We start from the raw sequence: 18,011 nt of genomic DNA on the forward strand, positions 1-18,011 counted from the left end.
GCAAAAATTGTACACATATAATTATGTTCATATTATATGTCCTTATAAAGTACAATGGTACAGTTATATATTTATTAAAAAAACATTATTAAAAATAAAAAAATAAATTAAAAATTCTTGTTCAAAAAACATTACAAATTCTTTTGGTTTGCTGGAACAAATTAAACACCATTTGCATCCATTTTAATAGGGAAAGCTGATTTGAGCAATGAGAAGCGTGGTCATATAATGAATTAAAATTAAAGATACATTTCAAATCTGAAGTACAGAAGGTTACGAACGATTTCCGTTCCTATGCTGGCGACATAACCCAAATTTCTGCGTGAATCAGAATTAACCCTTTAATACTCCCTAAATCTCTAAATAAATATCCGATGTTTGTCGGCGTTTCACCTTTCTCCGACCTTTTGATGATATCCAGTTTTGTTTCCATTGTAATGGCTTTCCTCTTGGCTGGACCAGCATTGCTAGAAGATCCTGCTTTATTTTTTCCACACACACACACTATGGGGCTGCAGACAAAATGGCAGATGAGACTCAGGCGCCGTAAAGTCAAAACAGTGAAGGTCGACATGCTGGTTGATCATCTGGCCCACATTCAAGGGGAAAACGTGTTGTTTGATTTTTAAATATATCTTTTGTGACACCAGCCCCGGAACTTAAATGAGATGCGATTTGAATACAAACTGAATAAATACATTTCAATCAACCAACTTTAAGAATCTCGCTAAATCAATATATCAAATATTAAAACTCTTGAGAATGTAAATGTAATCTGATGGGCTGGATTAATGAACAGGGAAGGCCATATGTGGTCCACAGGCCACACTTTAGCCAAACCTTCCTCTAGAACGGCTTTGGCTCTCAACCAATATATTAGAAACTATAAAATGCAGTGCAGTAACACATCATTAAAAACTACAACCACAATAATACTTTGTCAACATGTTTAATTAATAACATTGTGGCAATAAAAACTGAGCCTTGTTCTTCAGACACACACAATTTTTATTACAGTACAATAAGGAAACTTCAAAACCAGTCAGTAGAACCAAGACAGGTGAGTAATATTTGTTTGTATTCTGGGTGACTGAGATAAAGAGTTTTCAACCGAAAAACCTTCACGAACTTGACCACATGACACACATGCGCGCGCACGCGCACGGCCAACCACTAATACGTTTGTAGATAGCAAGGTAGCTTTTCCAACTGCGTTTCGCTGAGGTTTTAAGAAGTGAGGGGCCCAAGAAGACTGACAAACCACAGTACTGCGTGCGCTTAAATAAGCGTACATGTGCGTGCCGTGTCAGCATTGTAACTGATAAATACTGAAAAACATCTAGGTGGATTGTGCAATATAAATGGGGTCTGAAAAAAAAACATACACGATGGAAACCCCTTCTGTGTGTTTCCCTTTGTCTTTGACATTTAAACAATATACTACTGCATAACAACAATTATGCCAACTTCTCTTTGCCCAAATGATCTTCTTTCAGCACCACTTGCACACATTCCCAAAATCTGTCAATAATTCACACATTTGCAAATAAAATTTAGTGTGTTCCGTAAAACAGCCAAAGGCAAAGCTTTATTATGGACCAAACACTCATACTGTAAAGTACAGTTTCACGTATTCGCTGCACTCAGTAGCTGTGAAGTTAGTAAAATATCCGTTAAGTACATACTGCTTCAATATGTGTTGATGTTAGTAAAACATGAGGTAGTCAAGTAACATACTGTACAGTACTGTTTAATTATGTCATACAAACAGTCACTCATCCATCCATACATTTTCTAGCGCTTGTCCTCACTAAGGTCGCGAGTGAGCTGTAGCCTTTCGAAAGTCAATGGCACATATAGATAAACAAGCATTCACTCACATTCCCACCTATGGACAATTTAGTCATTAGTCAATGAACGTAACATGCCCACGCCCAGATTTGACCCTCCAACTTCAGACTCAGAACTGTGAGGCCGACATGCTAATCACTTGTTACCCACGTAGAGAAGTTACTAAAATAACTTGGCAAACAATAAATATTTCAAATAAATTAAGAGTATAATACTGTACTCCAAGGCACACCAATAAGGCTTCCACTTGTTGAAATGCAACTGTTTTTGTGTCACATACCTAATAAATGGCTGACATTGATAGACAGGAAGAGTGCTAAAAAACAAAACAATACAAAAAAAAACAACAGAAAACAACAGTAAGAAAATTGGATAACTGTCAGATAGCGTAACGTGCTGTAAAGGATGTTACCTGTTGCCTCAGTGTGCAGCTTGGAGCCATCCGTGCTGGTCACTTTACAGGAAATGAATGTTTTTCTGCCTTCCTTGTTGTCAAGAGAGGATTCGAGCAACACTGTACTTCCCAACGGAATGGGGCTATGAACAAAACAACAGTCATTGTCAGTTTATAATGCTGAGGAATCTGCACCAAATGAAACAACATTTTTCCACTGCAGAAGATCAACAATTCCATCTGACTGCACGATAAAAAAATAATACTGCAACAAATACATTGTTACCTGCGGTAATTGATGTTGAGATTGGCAGTCATTACTGGGCCAGACATGAAAGTTGCATGAGTGCCTGTGACAGAGTCAATCATAGTGGCGATTGCCCCCCCGTGGACATGCCTGGAAAATACATGCAACAGCCTTCCATTAGTGACTTCAAACAAAATTCCAAATGTGTGTAGAAGTATTGAGGCCACGCAAGAAAAAGAAGACAAACCAATGCAAAAATAAATAAAAAATGTAGTTCCCCGAGAGTAAAGATAAAACTTTACAAGAATAAAATTGTCATACAAAAAGAAAAAAAGACTGATTTTTGTATGTATATAGTGTAGTTGTATAATGCAATTCTAATATTACAAGAATACTTTTTTTGCCACAATAGTCATAATATTATGAAAGAAAACAACATTTAATTTTAGAAGCGTAAAGCTCAACATATTAAAGAAAAAGAAGACATACTTTTTTGAGAATTAAAAAAAAGCAATATCATGAGGGATTAATTTTATGAGACTATAGTACCAATATTGAAAAGCAAAAAGAAACAAGAAAAAAGGGGGGGGAAAAAGAACAATTTATAAAACCAGAATATTATGTGGGGAAAAAAACGTTTTCCAAGAATAAAGCCATTATTCCACAAGAATAAATTGGTAATATTAAAAGAAAGAAATATGTCATTTGGGGGATTTCTTCCTTGCAGTTCCTTTCCATTTCTGTCAGGTTGGATGGTCACAGAGTTTTTCAGTTGATCTGAAGCCACTCTTTTGTTATTTTTGTGAACAAGGGAAACATTTCAAGGGGCCTGAATACTTTCCGTGCCCACTTTAATGAAAAAAAAAAGTTCATAAATTTGCCAGTGTAAAGTGAAAATAATATTACGCTTTTTAAAATTATTATTATTTCAGGAGGATACATAACACAAGGGAAACCCTATGTGATTTTATGAGAATTTAGTCACTGTATGTGTAAAAACAATGCTGTAATTTCTCAAGAATAAAGTTAAAAATACCATACACCTTGCCATGGGTCCCAAAGCGTGTGCAGCAACCACCATGCTTCACTGTAATTATGGTGATGAGTATTCGTGTGTTTTCGCCAAACATACTTTTTGAAATTCGCACCAAAAAGTTAATCAGACCGTAACACCTTTTCCTACATGTGTTTGGGATATTTTGCCATTTTGTGCAGTCAGTGTTAAATGGGCTGAGGACTCACCCTGGCGGGCCCTCCAGCAGGTGTCCAGCCTGGAAAATGCAGACACACCTCTGCTCTTCTTTGTTAATAAACATGACATATTCAAATGCGGCTCCTGTGGTTTTGATGCTGCGGGTGAAAAGACGATTTTTGGACTGGATTAACTTGCTGAGATAGGCTCCTCCTGAGCAGAGCAGAGAAGAGCAGAGAAGAAATGAGTCAGCAGCTTCATGCAAATGTTGTTGAACTGTACCATTTTTGAGAGTGAATGCGTGTGTTTAGGCAGTTCACATGCTTTTACCTGTGGCATACTTGAGGGTGCGATTGTAGCTGGGCACTCTCCTCCAGGGTCCCCAATGTTTTTCTCCAGATTCGTTTTCCACTTCACACTGGCTGTTGTAGAAGTCATACAAGTGCATCATGTCTGCACTCCACGAGGAGTTGGGCAGGCTGAAGTCCCGAGGCTTCAGGGAAAAGGAAAATGGCAATGCCTGGAGGAGAGCGATGACATGCAAAATTAGTATGCAATATTTTCTGTGTCAGTAAATTCAATCTTTTCATACATATTTGTTTGATTGTTTTTTATTACTTATTTGGAATCGGGTAACTTAAGCAAGTATTTTACTGTGGGTTTGTAGGAAAAAAACAACAAAAAGAAAAATAACCTTAAATAAGCTTTTGCCTGAGCCATTGCTGCCACAACTCAGTACATGTCTGTTAATTGTTATAGGGTGTGTATTGTGGAATATATTGCTGTGTGGTGACTAAATAAAAAATATAGTACTACTACTACATTGTGTAATTATATTGAATTTTGTCTATAAAACCTGGAAAGCCACAGTACTTGCAGATTCAAACCAAGAACCTCTGTCCTGCGAAGCTAACCGAAACATGCACGTATTATACATCCGATATTGTTTAAACTTTATAGGAATACAGATTCAATTATTACTACTCATTTTCATATACAGTGCTCTATTATCCTAATAACAGGCCAACAGGGAGAACCCCATTCGCCTCGTCTATTCCCGAACAGTACATACCACCATGGTCCGCACAAAGCTGCTTCTGAATGGCAACCAGGTAGACGAATGGCAGAGATGAGGATACACGGATGGAGGTGAAGCAAGGCGCTGGCAGCCCGTCAACAGTCGTAAGAGGGTCCTCGCCATTTTCGACATGACGAGAGACTGCATCAAGTAGATCAGTAACAAGTGTTGGTCAGAAATGTCTGAAGTAAGAGAATTTCGGCGTTTAAACGTAGCTAACTTGTAGCGTTAAAATGAGCTAACGGCCGCTAGGTCATCTACCGTATGCATATTTTTACACGTTAACGTTTGACTATAGCGCGACACTGCAACGTGATGTAATATAAATGACTTTCAGTGTACTGTAACTGGTTCACCCTTGTCAACTTCCGCCATGAGGTAAACGCAACTCAGATCCTGACGTCGTTAGCGCACGTGATTCATCCTTGCATTGTAATTGGGTGAGTTAATGTGACGTCATTCGTACTCATGGTAACCAAATTCAACTAAACATTACATTTTGCAAGAAAAAGTATTTTGTGTTCACTATTTTATTATGACAATATTGGCATTTAACCACACATATTTTATATTTACATTTCATTAAAATTAATAATGTGTTATTTACACTTCTTCACTTCGCAAATATCACTGAAGGATCTTATGCAAGAAAAAGTATTTTATCTTATTTATTAATATCTGCTTATGGTTTGACCAATTAAACATGAATTACACTGCTACACATGCAATCAAAAATGACCGTTTTTCTTATGATTTTTACAAATGCATAATGCATTTATTACATCAAACTAAACTGGGGTTTTACTGTTACTGGGAAATTACTGTTGAGGTTGACGGTCATCACTGGTTCTGAGACGTGGCTGCCCCCTGGTGGACAATACTGGAAATACATACATATTCTCAGTACTAGCCAGTGTGAACCAAATCCAACTGTGAGACATGACTCACCCCGGTGCCGCCTCAAGGAGGTACCCGGCTTGGAAAATGCAGATTGTCCTCTGCTCTCCTTTGTTAATAAACACAACATACATGACTTCTTGTGCCGCACGAAAATGTATTCGTAAGATGCAGTGCAAAATAATTAATTGCCCGTATGTATCCTCGAAAAGTTGTTTGGTGTACTACACCATTGTAGGCCGTGGACGCCTGTACCACCTTTTTGTGTCCAAATAGTTTGGGGGGGGGTCATAATCTCTTATGTGAATTGATAATGACAATACAAATTGCAGTCTAGTTATTCAAGGAACGCTATTCTTAATAGACCAATTGTATTTTTGAGGCCTGTTTATTTTGCTGTCACAAAAAAAGTAAAAATCTTACAATGACATAGCGAAATGTTGGCTCTTGAGCTGTATCAAATCTTTCTTTAATTTAATTTGAATACAAAAGAAGAATAACTGCATCCACACAGAATGCAGTCCTGGAAGGCTCCTACGGAAGTTCACTGTCAGTATTGGTTGTTTGAGTTGCATTTACTGCAGAGAATCAATACCACACAACCTCCTACAAAACAAGAAAAAACACAAAGCAAAAAACATTAGTGCATTAGGCAGAAAACAACCCTGACTAAGTTGTGGCTCCCAAGATATTGTCTCTGCTCAGACTAAATGTTTTTCAGATCTTACCGCACTTCTGCAAAGCTTGGATCAGCAAAAATGCAAACAGCTTTGTCCCGATCCAAAATATGTTGTTTTACATTCTGCATTTCCAGCTCAGCTTTGGTTTTCTCCTCTGCGTGATCATCTGAACAGTGTGACAAAAGACAAAAAAAACATCACAAATAGAAAGAATTTGATGCAGTATGATATTCGTCTTAAAACAAAGACAAACTGTTGTAAAACATTTGAATATAAATGACAGCAGTTACATTTACTTCAGATTATATCCAAACAAGGTCTGTGAACTGTGTTGATACCTGGTCAGTCTGTGTTGCGATTCCATAATAGCGTTTGGAATATGTGGGAAAACACAATACATACCTTTGAGTGTATTAATGGCTTCTGTGGCAGCTTTCAACTTTGTCTCTGCACTTTCCTAACAAAAAATATTGTAAAAATAATAATATATATTTGTTAGACTTTTAAAATCGACATGTTAGGAGCAGTTATTATATCCTGTGCAATAGGCAGGCCCGGAGTGGTAATATGGAAATTCTGGTGAATTCCCGTTGGGCCGGGCTGCTATATACTGTATGCTGCTCGGGCCACTATTCCAGCCCGCACATCAATTTCCTATGGTGATTTCTGTTTTGAAATTTAAAAAAGTGCACTTGCAGTATTTAAATCTACTTAAATCTACTATAGAAGCATATTGGCAGGCCATTATATTATACATATAGTAGCACAATATTGGGAAAAACATGATCCGCAATATGGATGTTGACTATGGTGATATCGATATGATTGCGATATTTAACATACACCTAGAGAAATGAAATTTGTATTCTATAATGAAATATAAAATAAACAAGCTCAATGTGTTCTTAACTAATTTCCAATTCCATAAGGAAATTATTGCATGTCTTTGAGATATGCATATCGCTAGCGTCAGTCCAAAACATTGTACCTACAAAATAGTCACTTTTCAGGCGACCCCAAAAATGGCAAGTTTGTTCAATCATTAGTGTTGCATTGTGAAAGAGAGCAAGCCATTTTCAGCACTTTACATTGGTCAATAATGTGGAAAAAGAACACACGCGTGCGGACTGACCAATAGTATAGATTTTTGAAAAAATATGAAATTCACCAAAACGTTTGCAAACCTTTCAAAAGGACTTGTATTTACTCTTGCATAAGATTGTGCAGATGTACCTAATGAAATTGCATGTACAGGCTACAGTGGTACCTGCTCTAGTTTGCATTCAAAATGAAAAATAGAAAAAAGTGTGCTAATGTAAGTGTTGCCCTTGCCTTCTCTTTGCCGCATGCCAGCAAACTTTTTTGATGCCTCTGCTCCACTTTTTCAGCTGCTGCTTTGCGCTTCTTCATCTTATCCACCCTGCCCATGATGGACGCCAGGTTCGTCTTCAGCGCCTTGACTTGAGTTTTTATTAAGGTGATGACTTTCTCTCCCCTCTTGGACTCCGCAAGGTGCTCCACCGTGCGCGTTTTTAAATGACGTATTTGCCGCTCTTGGCGTACAGTCTGGAGGATCATCACAGCCATTATAGCCACACTGACGAAGGTTAAAACAACCGCTAACTTCATATTTGGTTTTAAATCACGCAGCTCGCTAATGTCAGCCGGACTCACCGAACCACTTGTTCATTGTGGGCGTGTCAAAGCATCTATTTCCTCATTGCGTGACGTGACGCTCCGACAAACACATCTTGATAGGTTTTACATTCATTCGCATCATAACACCGTACTGTGTGTGGGCATGCAAGACCTTTTAATTCTGCCTGCCATGCAATTGGCTTTATTTGTTTCTGTATTTTTTTATTTATATCTTATATATTATTTATATCTATATTTATTAATACCACGTGTATTACGGCCTTTTATTGTCTTTATTTATTGTCTGTTTGTAAAGTGCTTTGTTACAGCTCTAGCTGTTATGAAATGCGCTATATAAATAAAACTGTATTGTATCTCACATTTTGACTTTCTCTCTGAAAAAAACAATTATTGTTTGAATTGAATTGTACAGTTCATAGGTCGCATTAAAACCCTTTGACGTTTTGAAATGATTGATCCATTTTTTACTATAAAAATGGCATTTGAACAGGGGTGTGTAGACTTTTTATATACACTGTATATATGCGCTGTTATTAATAGTGTAGCCAACCACTTGCTCAAAGTCAGCTGGGATGGATAATGAAAATATAAGAATCAGCTCTCAGGATGATGGGCAACATGTCTACACTCCTGTAAACTACAACGGCAATCAAAAATGTCAGTCAGTCAGTATGTGTCAGTGTGTCAGTCAGTGAGCCATATAAGCAAAGAAACTGTCAAATTCCGATGCCCTCACCTCTATCAGAATGATACCTGAAATGAAATTGAAAAAAAGGAAGTCTATACAGACTTTTGGGACTCTCTGTTCTATATATGAGTTTCACTTTCTAAAATAAAATGTAAAACAAAAATACACCATATTCTAATGAATTGAGATGCACCTGTAGATATTCAACACAGCATTGTGTCTCTGTTCTTGAATGTAAAAAGATGTTATGTGGGTGGGCAAGGTGTGTGTGGTATTGACTTGTTTTTCTGGTATTTATTCTTCACTATAATAACACGCCTTACTTGTCATCCCATAGTATTTATTCAACATATTGACATAGTTGTATGACACACTAAGATTTCAAAAAGAAAACAACATGACGCATTTATCATTATGGACCTCATTGCCTTACTAATACGCAGATAACAATAGTTTCCCCAGGTAGTCATTTTCTACTGAAGAATTCAGTAACGATTTGCCTCACTAGACATTGATAAACATTATGTATCTTTAATTCACAATCTGCTAGTGAAACTGCGCAATTTGAACAAAATGAGATGGTTAACGCTATCTTATAATGGCATCTAATGTTGTCTTATTTGAAATGGGCTGACAGTAGTGTAAGCAATTAGTGGAGCCCTTCAAAGCAAATGTGGTGAATCAGCATTTAGCGGTTTTGCTGCACGCAAATGGAATAAGATGCCAAAAGAAGTGAAGTCAGCCCCAAATGTAAATGCTTTTAAATCCAAGTCAAAACCAATGTCATTTTCAGTCGACAGCAAGTGTGGCAAAACAGCCACCCCCTGAGATGGATGAAAACGGTTGGATTTTCCTGCTGCATTCATATTCCACAAACACAATATTGATCAGAATGCCGTGTTTAGACCAGTGGGGGCCCATAAAACATATTATTGTAAAGAAAATTTGACTTGACTTTCACTTTAAATGGCTTGGGGCACTGTGGAACTACAAACATGTAAAATATTATGACAATAACGATATTTAACAAGAAAAATATAGATATATTAGTCACATATTATGCAACACTGGGGCCAGATTACTGCAAACAGATAACTATTACCATCTTAATGACGTTTAACAAGAAAAACAATATCATTAAAATATTATGGCTATAGGTATAAATGTTTAATGTTTTTATTGTACATTTTAGACCACGATTTAAAAAAAAAAACGTAAGTAACACGTCTTCAGGTAAAGGGCGTGGCTTACGGCATATCTGGGCGTGTTTATGGCAGCCCTGAAGTGCTCCTTGATGAATGTCACTACCAGGTGCTCCGCCGCTGCGTTTTATTTGAAGTTAAATTCGTACATTTTTTGCTAAATTAGACAAACGATAAAAGGAACCCGGACCGTGTTGAGCGGAAGCGCGCATGGAAGCTAACTAAACGGTACTATGCCGTGTATTTAAAACCTTTTTGGCTAACGAGACGTCCCGGGGTCTGTATCTAGAATGAAGTTTCAACTGTTTCTGCCTCTGACCATTGCGTTGACCGTAGCCCTGGTGGTGGTCATTAAAAGCCGCAAACATGAGCATGACAAAATGGACAAACGGAACAAGTTCGAGCATATGAAAATGCGGATGACCAACAACGTGGTGGCAGACTACCAAACGGAAAAGATCTCCTTGGAGAACCAAATCGACAGCGCCCAAAAGGAGGAGAAAACTTTGCGGACCGATGCGGAGTCGTGTGACGAGAAAGTGGCGAAAAAGAGGAAAGAAGTGGAAGAATGCCAAGGAGCTGTGGTAAGGAACAATTATGTAGGACTGTTATAATCATTACAGCCTACATGATAATTGTCTTGATTAAACACTTCAAACCAGCCTCACTGCCCACAGGAGGAGGAAAGTGTTCCCCAACCTTTATTGAGAAAAGGCACATAGAGTATTTTACAGTCCAAAAATCTCACAACATGTCATTAAACGAAAATGATACAAAATATACTGAAAAGCGATACTTTTGTCGCAGTGAACTCCCAAACTTACGGATGGAAAAATGGATGCACAAGTTATAGTGTATGGATATAATAGTGGATATAAAAAGTCTTCACACACCTGTTCATTAAAAAAAAACAAAAAAAAATGAGAGATATGGAGAAAATATGGCACAACAGTGACATCACCAAGAACTGGACGTGTCTAAAATAGAGGAAGAAAATTGACCAGGGAGGCTGCCATGAGGCCAACAGCCAATTAAAGTTGCTGCAGAAAAATATTTGGCTACTCCCATCATGTCTTGTACTCCCATCTCCCTCATATGTCTGGTCTCTGTAGTACTGTCGTACAGAATAAAAAAAAATGGCATTTAAACAGGGATGTGTAGACTTTTTATATTCACTGTTATTGTACTTTCTGCCATCTAGTGGGAAGGGCATTTCATTGTTCTTCCTGTCACTATACATTCCTGGCATAAATACATGAACAAAGACACATTATTTGTACTACTAGTTGAAACACGGCATTCTGATTAATTTCGCGTTTGTGGAATATAAATTAAGCAGCAAAATGTGCTCCTTTTAGCCATCTCTGGGGGCGGCCATTTTGTCTTCTGTTGACTGAAAATGACATCACAACTGCTCACAACGACCAATCACGGCTGACTTGTTTTCTGAATCTGAGCCGTGATTGGTCATTGTGAGCAGTTGTGAGGTCATTTTCAATGGACTGAAGACAAAATGGCAGCACGCAGAGATTTCTTAAAACGAGTGGATTAACACTTATTCGACAAACGCACAATTAATCAGAATGCCGTGTTTCAACTAGTGGGCCTGCTGGGACCATATTCTTGAAGTTGGGAGTTCAAAACAAAAATATTTTCAGCCCAAGACCCAAATTAGAAATGCCACAACATCAACATACTTTACAAGTTTGGGAAAGTGGGAAAGAGTGTGATATATTTAACTAACAGCAGTGATTTTGAGCAGTGATCAGGGAGTGAAAGTTGTGAAGTTTTACACTGAAATGTGCGTGGGTATGATGCACCGAGTCAGACTGAGATCGTATGAATTATGTTGCTGACTTCCTTTTTCCTTTGTTACAGAAATCACTGAAAACCGGGGTGACCGTTCTAGAAGGACAACTCCAAAGCCTGCATGGTAAATATTGTTGTGTCGGATTGTCCATAACAAACATCATGTTCAAGCACAAGGGTGTCCATTCATGCACTTGGCAGAAGGATACACTAGGCCACAGTATGGTTATCGGACTTGCGGTCACATGTCTTGTACACTCGAGTGACAGTAATTGCCTCGGCTACACCGGCGTACATTGCAGGGAAGTCATTGTTTTTCATACCATCCACAGTCAGGGTTTCAAATAAAGTGCACACCTCTGGCAGTTCCAGAGGTCAAAAGGTAGGGGTGGCAAGAAATTTGGTACCCCTAACTTTCGACAATGAATTTGTCAATAATAAATTATCCATCCATCCATTATCCGACCCGCTTATCCTAACAAGGGTTGTGGGCGTGCTGGAGCCTATGCAACGGACTTTGGGCAGTAGGAGGGGTACACCCCGAATCGGTTGCCAGCCAGTCGCAGGGCACACAGAAACAAACAAACATTCACACTCACAATCACAATCACACCTAGGGGCAATTTAGAGCCTCCATTCAACTACCGTGCATGTTTTGGGGAGTGTGGGAGGAAATCAGAGTACCCTGAGAAAACCCACCCAGGCACGGGGAGAACATGCAAACTCCACACAGGATTTCAATTCATGAATTTAAATTCTAAATGTTCGTGATATTGTACATATAAACACTTTCATCACCAATTTAGAATATACTCCCACAACAATCCCACGATTACATCCTACTGCTCCATTGTGAGTCGGGTATGCGCACATAAAGTCACCCCCACACCTCACTGCACTCTAGGAAAAGTGAAGTCATTTAAACTGTAGTCTGTCATCCCAGTTCGACTATGCAAAGTTGAGTAAGTCATAAATGAAAAATTTCAATTGGCCTGTCAAGTTTGACAGCGGCCACCATGTACTGTGCCGCCGCCCCTGTGAAGTATAGTGTCTGTATGGGCCCTTTCACATCAAGGTCCAGAGAAATAGCCATTTCAGAGCTGTACAGTATACTGTAAGTGGCATTTATTCACCAATGCCTTTTCCATAAAAACCCAGCAGGGCTTAATATTGCCACAACTGTACACGCTTTCACAAGGCGATGCAGCATCCCTACAATCAGGTTAAGTACTAGCGTTAAAAGGAACAACTGCCTTCAACACTTTCAATTGATAAATCAGTGTCAAGTCCTGGCATTCCACTATAGTCTTTCACACAAGCGCTATCCGTCCCCTGTTACGGCTCTGAGACTATCTCTGGATGCGGAACGTGGTTGCTGCCATTCAGCAACACTTATTGTTGGCCTAAATTTGCTCGTGTAACTTGCAGGTGAAACGAGTCAAGAGAAGGAATCATGGATCGCCAAACTGGAATCACTGAAAAAGGAACTACTGGCACCTAGTGCAGTGTGCGCCTTTTTGAAGAAAGGAGCAGATTCTGCGAGGTATGCATTGTTTCGACTTCCTGCACGTATTTTGAATCCCTAATCCCGAGAACGCTAATAACTCCGTCTCATGTTTCAATGGTGCCTAATCGCCTCTGAATGGATTGGTACTCAGTCAACGGACATAATGTGTGTTTTGTTTGTACAGGCATTGTATTTTTTCTGTCCGTGCTAATTAAGCAGCCCCAAGTGTCTGGTTTATCCTGAAAAATGATCAAAGGGGGAGATTATATGATAAAAATGAGATTTCAGTCACTCTAAAGTGAAAATATGTCTTGTAAATTTGACACCACAGTGAAGTGTTGTTAACCTTGCAAAATTTGATTGGTTAAAGAAATCGGCAAGTATATTAAATGAGGCTTTAAAATCACGAAAGAACATTGCTTCTGCTCTCAAACACTCCGGGCGTGTCCGCTGAATGCACTGAAACCACACCCCACTCAACTGTCAATCAAATTCCACTACCGCTGAATGCACTGAAACCACACCCCACTCAACTTTCAATCAAATTCCACTACCTCTAATGCCTTCACATTCCTATTTGTTTGAGCCGCAACAAATATATTATCTGAAAAGTCTCCGGTGGCTGCAATATACACCACCGGGTCGTCACGGGGCTTTCCACGGCAAGAGGCGCTAGCCACCAGCCAGATCGCAAGCTAACCCACGGTATCTTTTGTCTCAGCGAACTGACAGTGAGTTCCTTCACGGTCACCTCCTCACTTGGTTTTGTGGTTGTCCGGGGCCGTATAACCGTGACACTTCAGGGAAAGTCAACTGTTCATTAAGCACGGCGGCACACGTCATGTCACGTCACGTATACGCTTTCGTGATAGAAATAAGCAAAGTGATTTTAACTACAGTAAGTAACTCGCAGTTGCGCTGATGCGAATGAAGGCGCTTAAGTTCTTGTAATGGAGGAGGGGGACTCATGCCTAAGCCAAATTGTGTTAAAAGCCACCATTTTAGCCACGGCTCAAAAAAATCTGGAAAATTTAGTATACATAGTATATAACAGTTGAACGTTATACCGCCGCAATTGAACACAACATAGTCCTCAGTCTTCAAATGTTTTCAACAATTACCATTAAACATCCATCTTTCCATTATCCGATCCGCTTATCCTCACAGCTCACAGTATAATTGATTTAGAAACAAATCTCGGAATCTTTCAATTAGAGTAGTAACTTTTTATTTCTTTTGCAGTAAATTGTGTGGCAGTAGTCCAGAAAAAACAAAAGCAGAGGTGCCTAAGACAGAGCCGCCAAAGGCGGAGGCCCCTCAACCACAGGAGCCGAAGGCAAAGACTCCGAAACCAGAAAAGCCAAAGGCAAAGGCTAAAAAAGGAGCAAAGGGTTGAGGACTTTGAGACTGAAGAGCCGTAGGCAGATTCTTCGAAACATGAAGAACCAGTCTATAGGCCTGACATGCAGAAGGAATGTCTTACCTTACAATTTTTGCATCATTTTTCCACTGACGTTGCACCCCTCCTGAAGATTGGATATTACTATTCAATTTCAATGTTATTTATTATTGTGGAATAAATAAAATGGTCTCTCAACATCTGCCTTTATTGGATGCCAAGATACATTTTCTGTGTTTATACAAAAAGGTTTCATCTCTCCATGTGTGTCCTGAGAAAGCAATGCCGCTCTCGTGAGTTTTTTTTTTTTTTTTTTTTCATATTTTCCTGTTTCTGGTTTTGTTCGAGCTCATCTATTGGTTGTTGGTTATGTCCCAACACCGCAAAGACCGAAAGACTTGTGATGATATCAAACACGTTTGAAAAGACTGATCTAAAACAGCTGAGATTACCATCTTACAATAAATGATCGAGGTGGCGGGAGCGCACTGTCACTCCAGTAAACTAAAACCAGTTTGTGAATTTTTTTAGGTCTAAGCCCAGCATAAGACAGACTTAAGTTGCTGATCTGGCGTGTTTAAGAGAAGTCAAACCAAACATGTTTTTTTTAAGAATATGTTCTATGCAGGCCCACTTGTTGAAACAAGGCATTCTGATAAATATTGCGTTTGTGGAATAAGAGTTAATCCACCCGTTTTTAGCCCTCTCTGGGGGCGGCCATTTTGTCGCTTCTGTCGACTAAAAATGACATCACAGTTGCTCGCTTCTCAGGTAACGACCAATCACAGCTCACCTGTTTTCTGTAGCTGGGCCGTTATTGGTCGTTTTCTGAGCCCTGATTATCTGTGATGTCATTTTCAGTTGACAGAAGTGAGAGAATGGACGCCCCCCCCGTGAGATGGCTAAAAACGGGTGGGTTTTGCTGCTTAACTCATACTCCACAAACGCAATATTAATCAGAATGCCGTCTTTCAACTAGTGGACCTGCATAGAACATTTTGACTTCCGTTTCAAAGGCTCTTCACTGCCTCTGTGACTGGTAGCAGGTGTTTGCCTTCTCACATTCAATTCCTCTGTGTATTATGTTGTATCTGTTGTGGCCATGGAGCACTTAGTAATAAAGAAAACCGCATGCATCAAATGTAGTGTAAGAGGAAACGACCATGAACTGTTTGTAGGATTCACTGTGGAAAAGTTATACTGTGTGCAGTATAGCAGTTTCAGTTTACTGTAGAACCCCCCCCTACACACACACACACAAATTGGGATCATCTTTAACTATCCTGTGTGTGTGTTTCTTTACGTGGAACAACCCTTGATATCACACCTTTTACGATTGGACGTATTGCCTGTGTGTTTGTCAAAAAACAGAAAGAGAGCCAACCAATCAGAAAAGGCAAATACAATGATTTCTTTGATAAAATACAGTATCAGTGTAAAGAGTGTTGTTGTAGCAATATGGCATTTAACAAATAATTTAATTCAAACCCCCACCATAAGCACGTTTGATTAATATGAAGAATAATTGGTTGGCTCTTGGTGGTCTTGGGCCCTGTAATTACATTATATTTATAATTTGTGTGAGCAATTTCACCAATCTTTTGGTTTCCCAAAAAATATAAAACAAAGATACTGTATAAATATTTGCAGGAAAAAAAGGATTTTGAATATAATAAAACCCTAAGAGTCTTTGAAATACCCTTGTGAGGAGAAGCGGTATAGATAATGGATGGATGGATGGAGTCTTTGAAATGTGTAAAACTGACAAAAATTACAACATTAGACATTTTTCATTTTTACTTCATATGGCTTTCCTGTTATTTAACCTTTTGGTCACATTTGACTTTGCCCCTCTGTGCACTCATCACATCTGTTTGAGTGAGTGTATTAAAAAGTGGCCCCGGGCTCACAATTAGGCAATCGGAGTGCTGTCATTCTGCCCCAATAGGCCCACAAGGTCAATATAGTGGCTGAGACTGAAATGGTGGCAGTTGTGGTAAAAGGGGTTCAACTGGCATCGTTAGTCAAACTCATTTAGCAAACTCAGGCTGCTGATCACAAAAGTCATTTTTAAATTTTATTTTAATCTTACCTTTTATCAGCTACTTTCTCATGCTTCCCTCCAATGAAAAACAAAACATCCAAAGTCAAAAGACACCAGATTTAACATCATACCAATGGGATGTGACAAATGTGACTACCTTTTTTTAAATTAGGTGCACTATTCACTTTACTTACATGGAGCACTTATTCTTATTCAGAATTTTATATACCGGTCATTTTCATATAATCTGATCAATAACAGTGAAGGCATAAATCACTGAATTTCAATGTGAAAATCAACTAATTTTACTGATGTGTATTGGAATTATTGGCAGTTTTTATTTTTCAAAAGTTAATAATTGTTTCTAAGAAATTAAATGGAATTTCATGAATTGCAGCATGTTCTATATAAGGTGCTAATTACATTTTTGGATATAGATCGTTTTTGGAATAATATGCAAATGGTCCTTGTATTGCATGAGTGTCAAACTCAATGCTCGGGATCACAACATTTTACGTGGCCCGCAAAGGTCACTTGCCCGACTTCATGTTTCTTGCAAATTGTGTTTCACTTGTAAAACATTGAGATATTACAATATTTTTTTGTTACCAGTCCCAGTTTTAAAATTGATTAAAATAATTGGTGACATTTTTTTTAACTGGCTTCCCATGCATAGGCTTCAACTCAAGATGTCTTTACAGTTAATGGCACTGGAGGGAGCCTCTATATGTTGTCGCAGTATACCAGAGGGATCTGTGATCTGCCAGTCCGTGGCGGCATTCACACAAAAGCAGACAGCAAAATAGATGGTGTTATTTCTGAGCTATTTTTGAAGCGTGAAAGTGGCTGGCCAATTGTGTCTTGATCGTTATGATGAATTTCTAAAGACAAGCGTGTAATGGGTTTAATGGGCAGTTAGCATCCTTTATGCACTTGTATCTGCCAAGTCCATTTGAATGTAAATTGTGCAACTCACATGGTTGCTATGACGCTTTTCATGTCTTTGCAATTATGCACTGTTACCATTGCGCACTTTTGTCTTTGCCGCGTTTCAGTGGGCTGCCACCGTTTGCTCAACAAAGCCGTGGTGAAATTTAAGTTATCATTGTTTATGATTTTTACCATACATGTTTAAGAAATCATGTTCGGACTACATTTGCATTGGACTGCCATGAAATTTGTGTATTTATCTCTTGATTGTCTTTACTATTATGGTTTATAATTATACAGAATCAACAACTCTTTGAAAATAGGACTCCGAGCGTGGCTGTTTGGAAACATTTACACATATAAAATCATAGCGGCATGAAGAGATTGTTCAGTTTGTGTCTCTGGTGTAGATTTAAGCATATGATTAAAAAAAT

The 18,011-nt window shown here is 38.7% G+C and overlaps 3 protein-coding genes across 5 annotated transcripts; 1 reads left to right on the top strand and 2 right to left on the bottom strand.

Annotated features, from left to right (window-relative positions):
- Window positions 1–933: 933 nt before the first annotated feature.
- On the bottom strand, window positions 934–6,233 carry them4 (thioesterase superfamily member 4). 3 transcript variants are annotated; one of them, XM_086037018.1, is made up of 7 exons: window positions 6,083–6,233; window positions 4,757–4,903; window positions 4,015–4,204; window positions 3,735–3,897; window positions 2,532–2,642; window positions 2,264–2,388; window positions 934–2,167 (listed from the first exon to the last, which is right to left on the bottom strand). In XM_086037018.1, exons 2-7 carry the CDS (start codon window positions 4,892–4,894, stop codon window positions 2,124–2,126), a joined length of 771 nt encoding a protein of 256 aa, XP_085893144.1. In that variant the 5' UTR covers window positions 4,895–4,903; window positions 6,083–6,233; the 3' UTR covers window positions 934–2,123. The 3 variants fall into 3 exon arrangements, with proteins under 3 accessions (XP_085893144.1, XP_085893143.1, XP_085893142.1); XM_086037017.1 differs by lacking the exon at window positions 6,083–6,233 and adding an exon at window positions 5,585–5,961; XM_086037016.1 differs by lacking the exon at window positions 6,083–6,233 and having other exon boundaries at window positions 4,757–5,961.
- On the bottom strand, window positions 6,107–8,061 carry LOC147143621 (uncharacterized). Its single transcript, XM_086037020.1, has 4 exons — window positions 7,672–8,061; window positions 6,742–6,796; window positions 6,388–6,505; window positions 6,107–6,265 (listed from the first exon to the last, which is right to left on the bottom strand). Exons 1-4 carry the CDS (start codon window positions 7,966–7,968, stop codon window positions 6,235–6,237), a joined length of 501 nt encoding a protein of 166 aa, XP_085893146.1. The 5' UTR covers window positions 7,969–8,061; the 3' UTR covers window positions 6,107–6,234.
- Window positions 8,062–9,931: 1,870 nt separating this feature from the next.
- LOC147143622 (uncharacterized) lies at window positions 9,932–14,801 on the top strand. The gene is made up of 4 exons (XM_086037019.1): window positions 9,932–10,472; window positions 11,767–11,821; window positions 13,126–13,240; window positions 14,447–14,801. The coding sequence occupies exons 1-4, from the start codon at window positions 10,179–10,181 to the stop codon at window positions 14,598–14,600; spliced, it is 618 nt and encodes a 205-aa protein (XP_085893145.1). The 5' UTR covers window positions 9,932–10,178; the 3' UTR covers window positions 14,601–14,801.
- The last annotated feature ends 3,210 nt before the right edge of the window (window positions 14,802–18,011 follow it).

This window comes from Filicampus tigris, chromosome 8 (genome assembly GCF_054856515.1).
Source record: "Filicampus tigris isolate MCC_2025a chromosome 8, RoL_Ftig_1.0, whole genome shotgun sequence".
NCBI lineage: Eukaryota > Metazoa > Chordata > Actinopteri > Syngnathiformes > Syngnathidae > Filicampus > Filicampus tigris.

What these genes read in the sequence shown, in the direction of transcription:
- LOC147143622 (XM_086037019.1), top strand. Translation starts at nt 10,179, where the DNA reads ATGAAGTTTCAACTGTTTCTGCCTCTGACCATTGCGTTGACCGTAGCC. An exon ending in AAGAATGCCAAGGAGCTGTG is followed by an intron (nt 10,473 to 11,766) that starts GTAAGGAACAAT and finishes CCTTTGTTACAG; the next exon opens with AAATCACTGAAAACCGGGGT. An exon ending in AAAGGAGCAGATTCTGCGAG is followed by an intron (nt 13,241 to 14,446) that starts GTATGCATTGTT and finishes TTTCTTTTGCAG; the next exon opens with TAAATTGTGTGGCAGTAGTC.
- LOC147143621 (XM_086037020.1), bottom strand. Translation starts at nt 7,968, where the DNA reads ATGAAGTTAGCGGTTGTTTTAACCTTCGTCAGTGTGGCTATAATGGCT. An exon ending in TGGCATGCGGCAAAGAGAAG is followed by an intron (nt 6,797 to 7,671) that starts GCAAGGGCAACA and finishes ATTTTTTGTTAG; the next exon opens with GAAAGTGCAGAGACAAAGTT. An exon ending in AGCCATTAATACACTCAAAG is followed by an intron (nt 6,506 to 6,741) that starts GTATGTATTGTG and finishes CACACTGTTCAG; the next exon opens with ATGATCACGCAGAGGAGAAA.
- them4 (XM_086037016.1), bottom strand. Translation starts at nt 4,909, where the DNA reads ATGCAGTCTCTCGTCATGTCGAAAATGGCGAGGACCCTCTTACGACTG. An exon ending in CTGCTGGAGGGCCCGCCAGG is followed by an intron (nt 2,643 to 3,734) that starts GTGAGTCCTCAG and finishes TGTATTTTCCAG; the next exon opens with GCATGTCCACGGGGGGGCAA. An exon ending in GCTGCACACTGAGGCAACAG is followed by an intron (nt 2,168 to 2,263) that starts GTAACATCCTTT and finishes TTTGTTTTTTAG; the next exon opens with CACTCTTCCTGTCTATCAAT.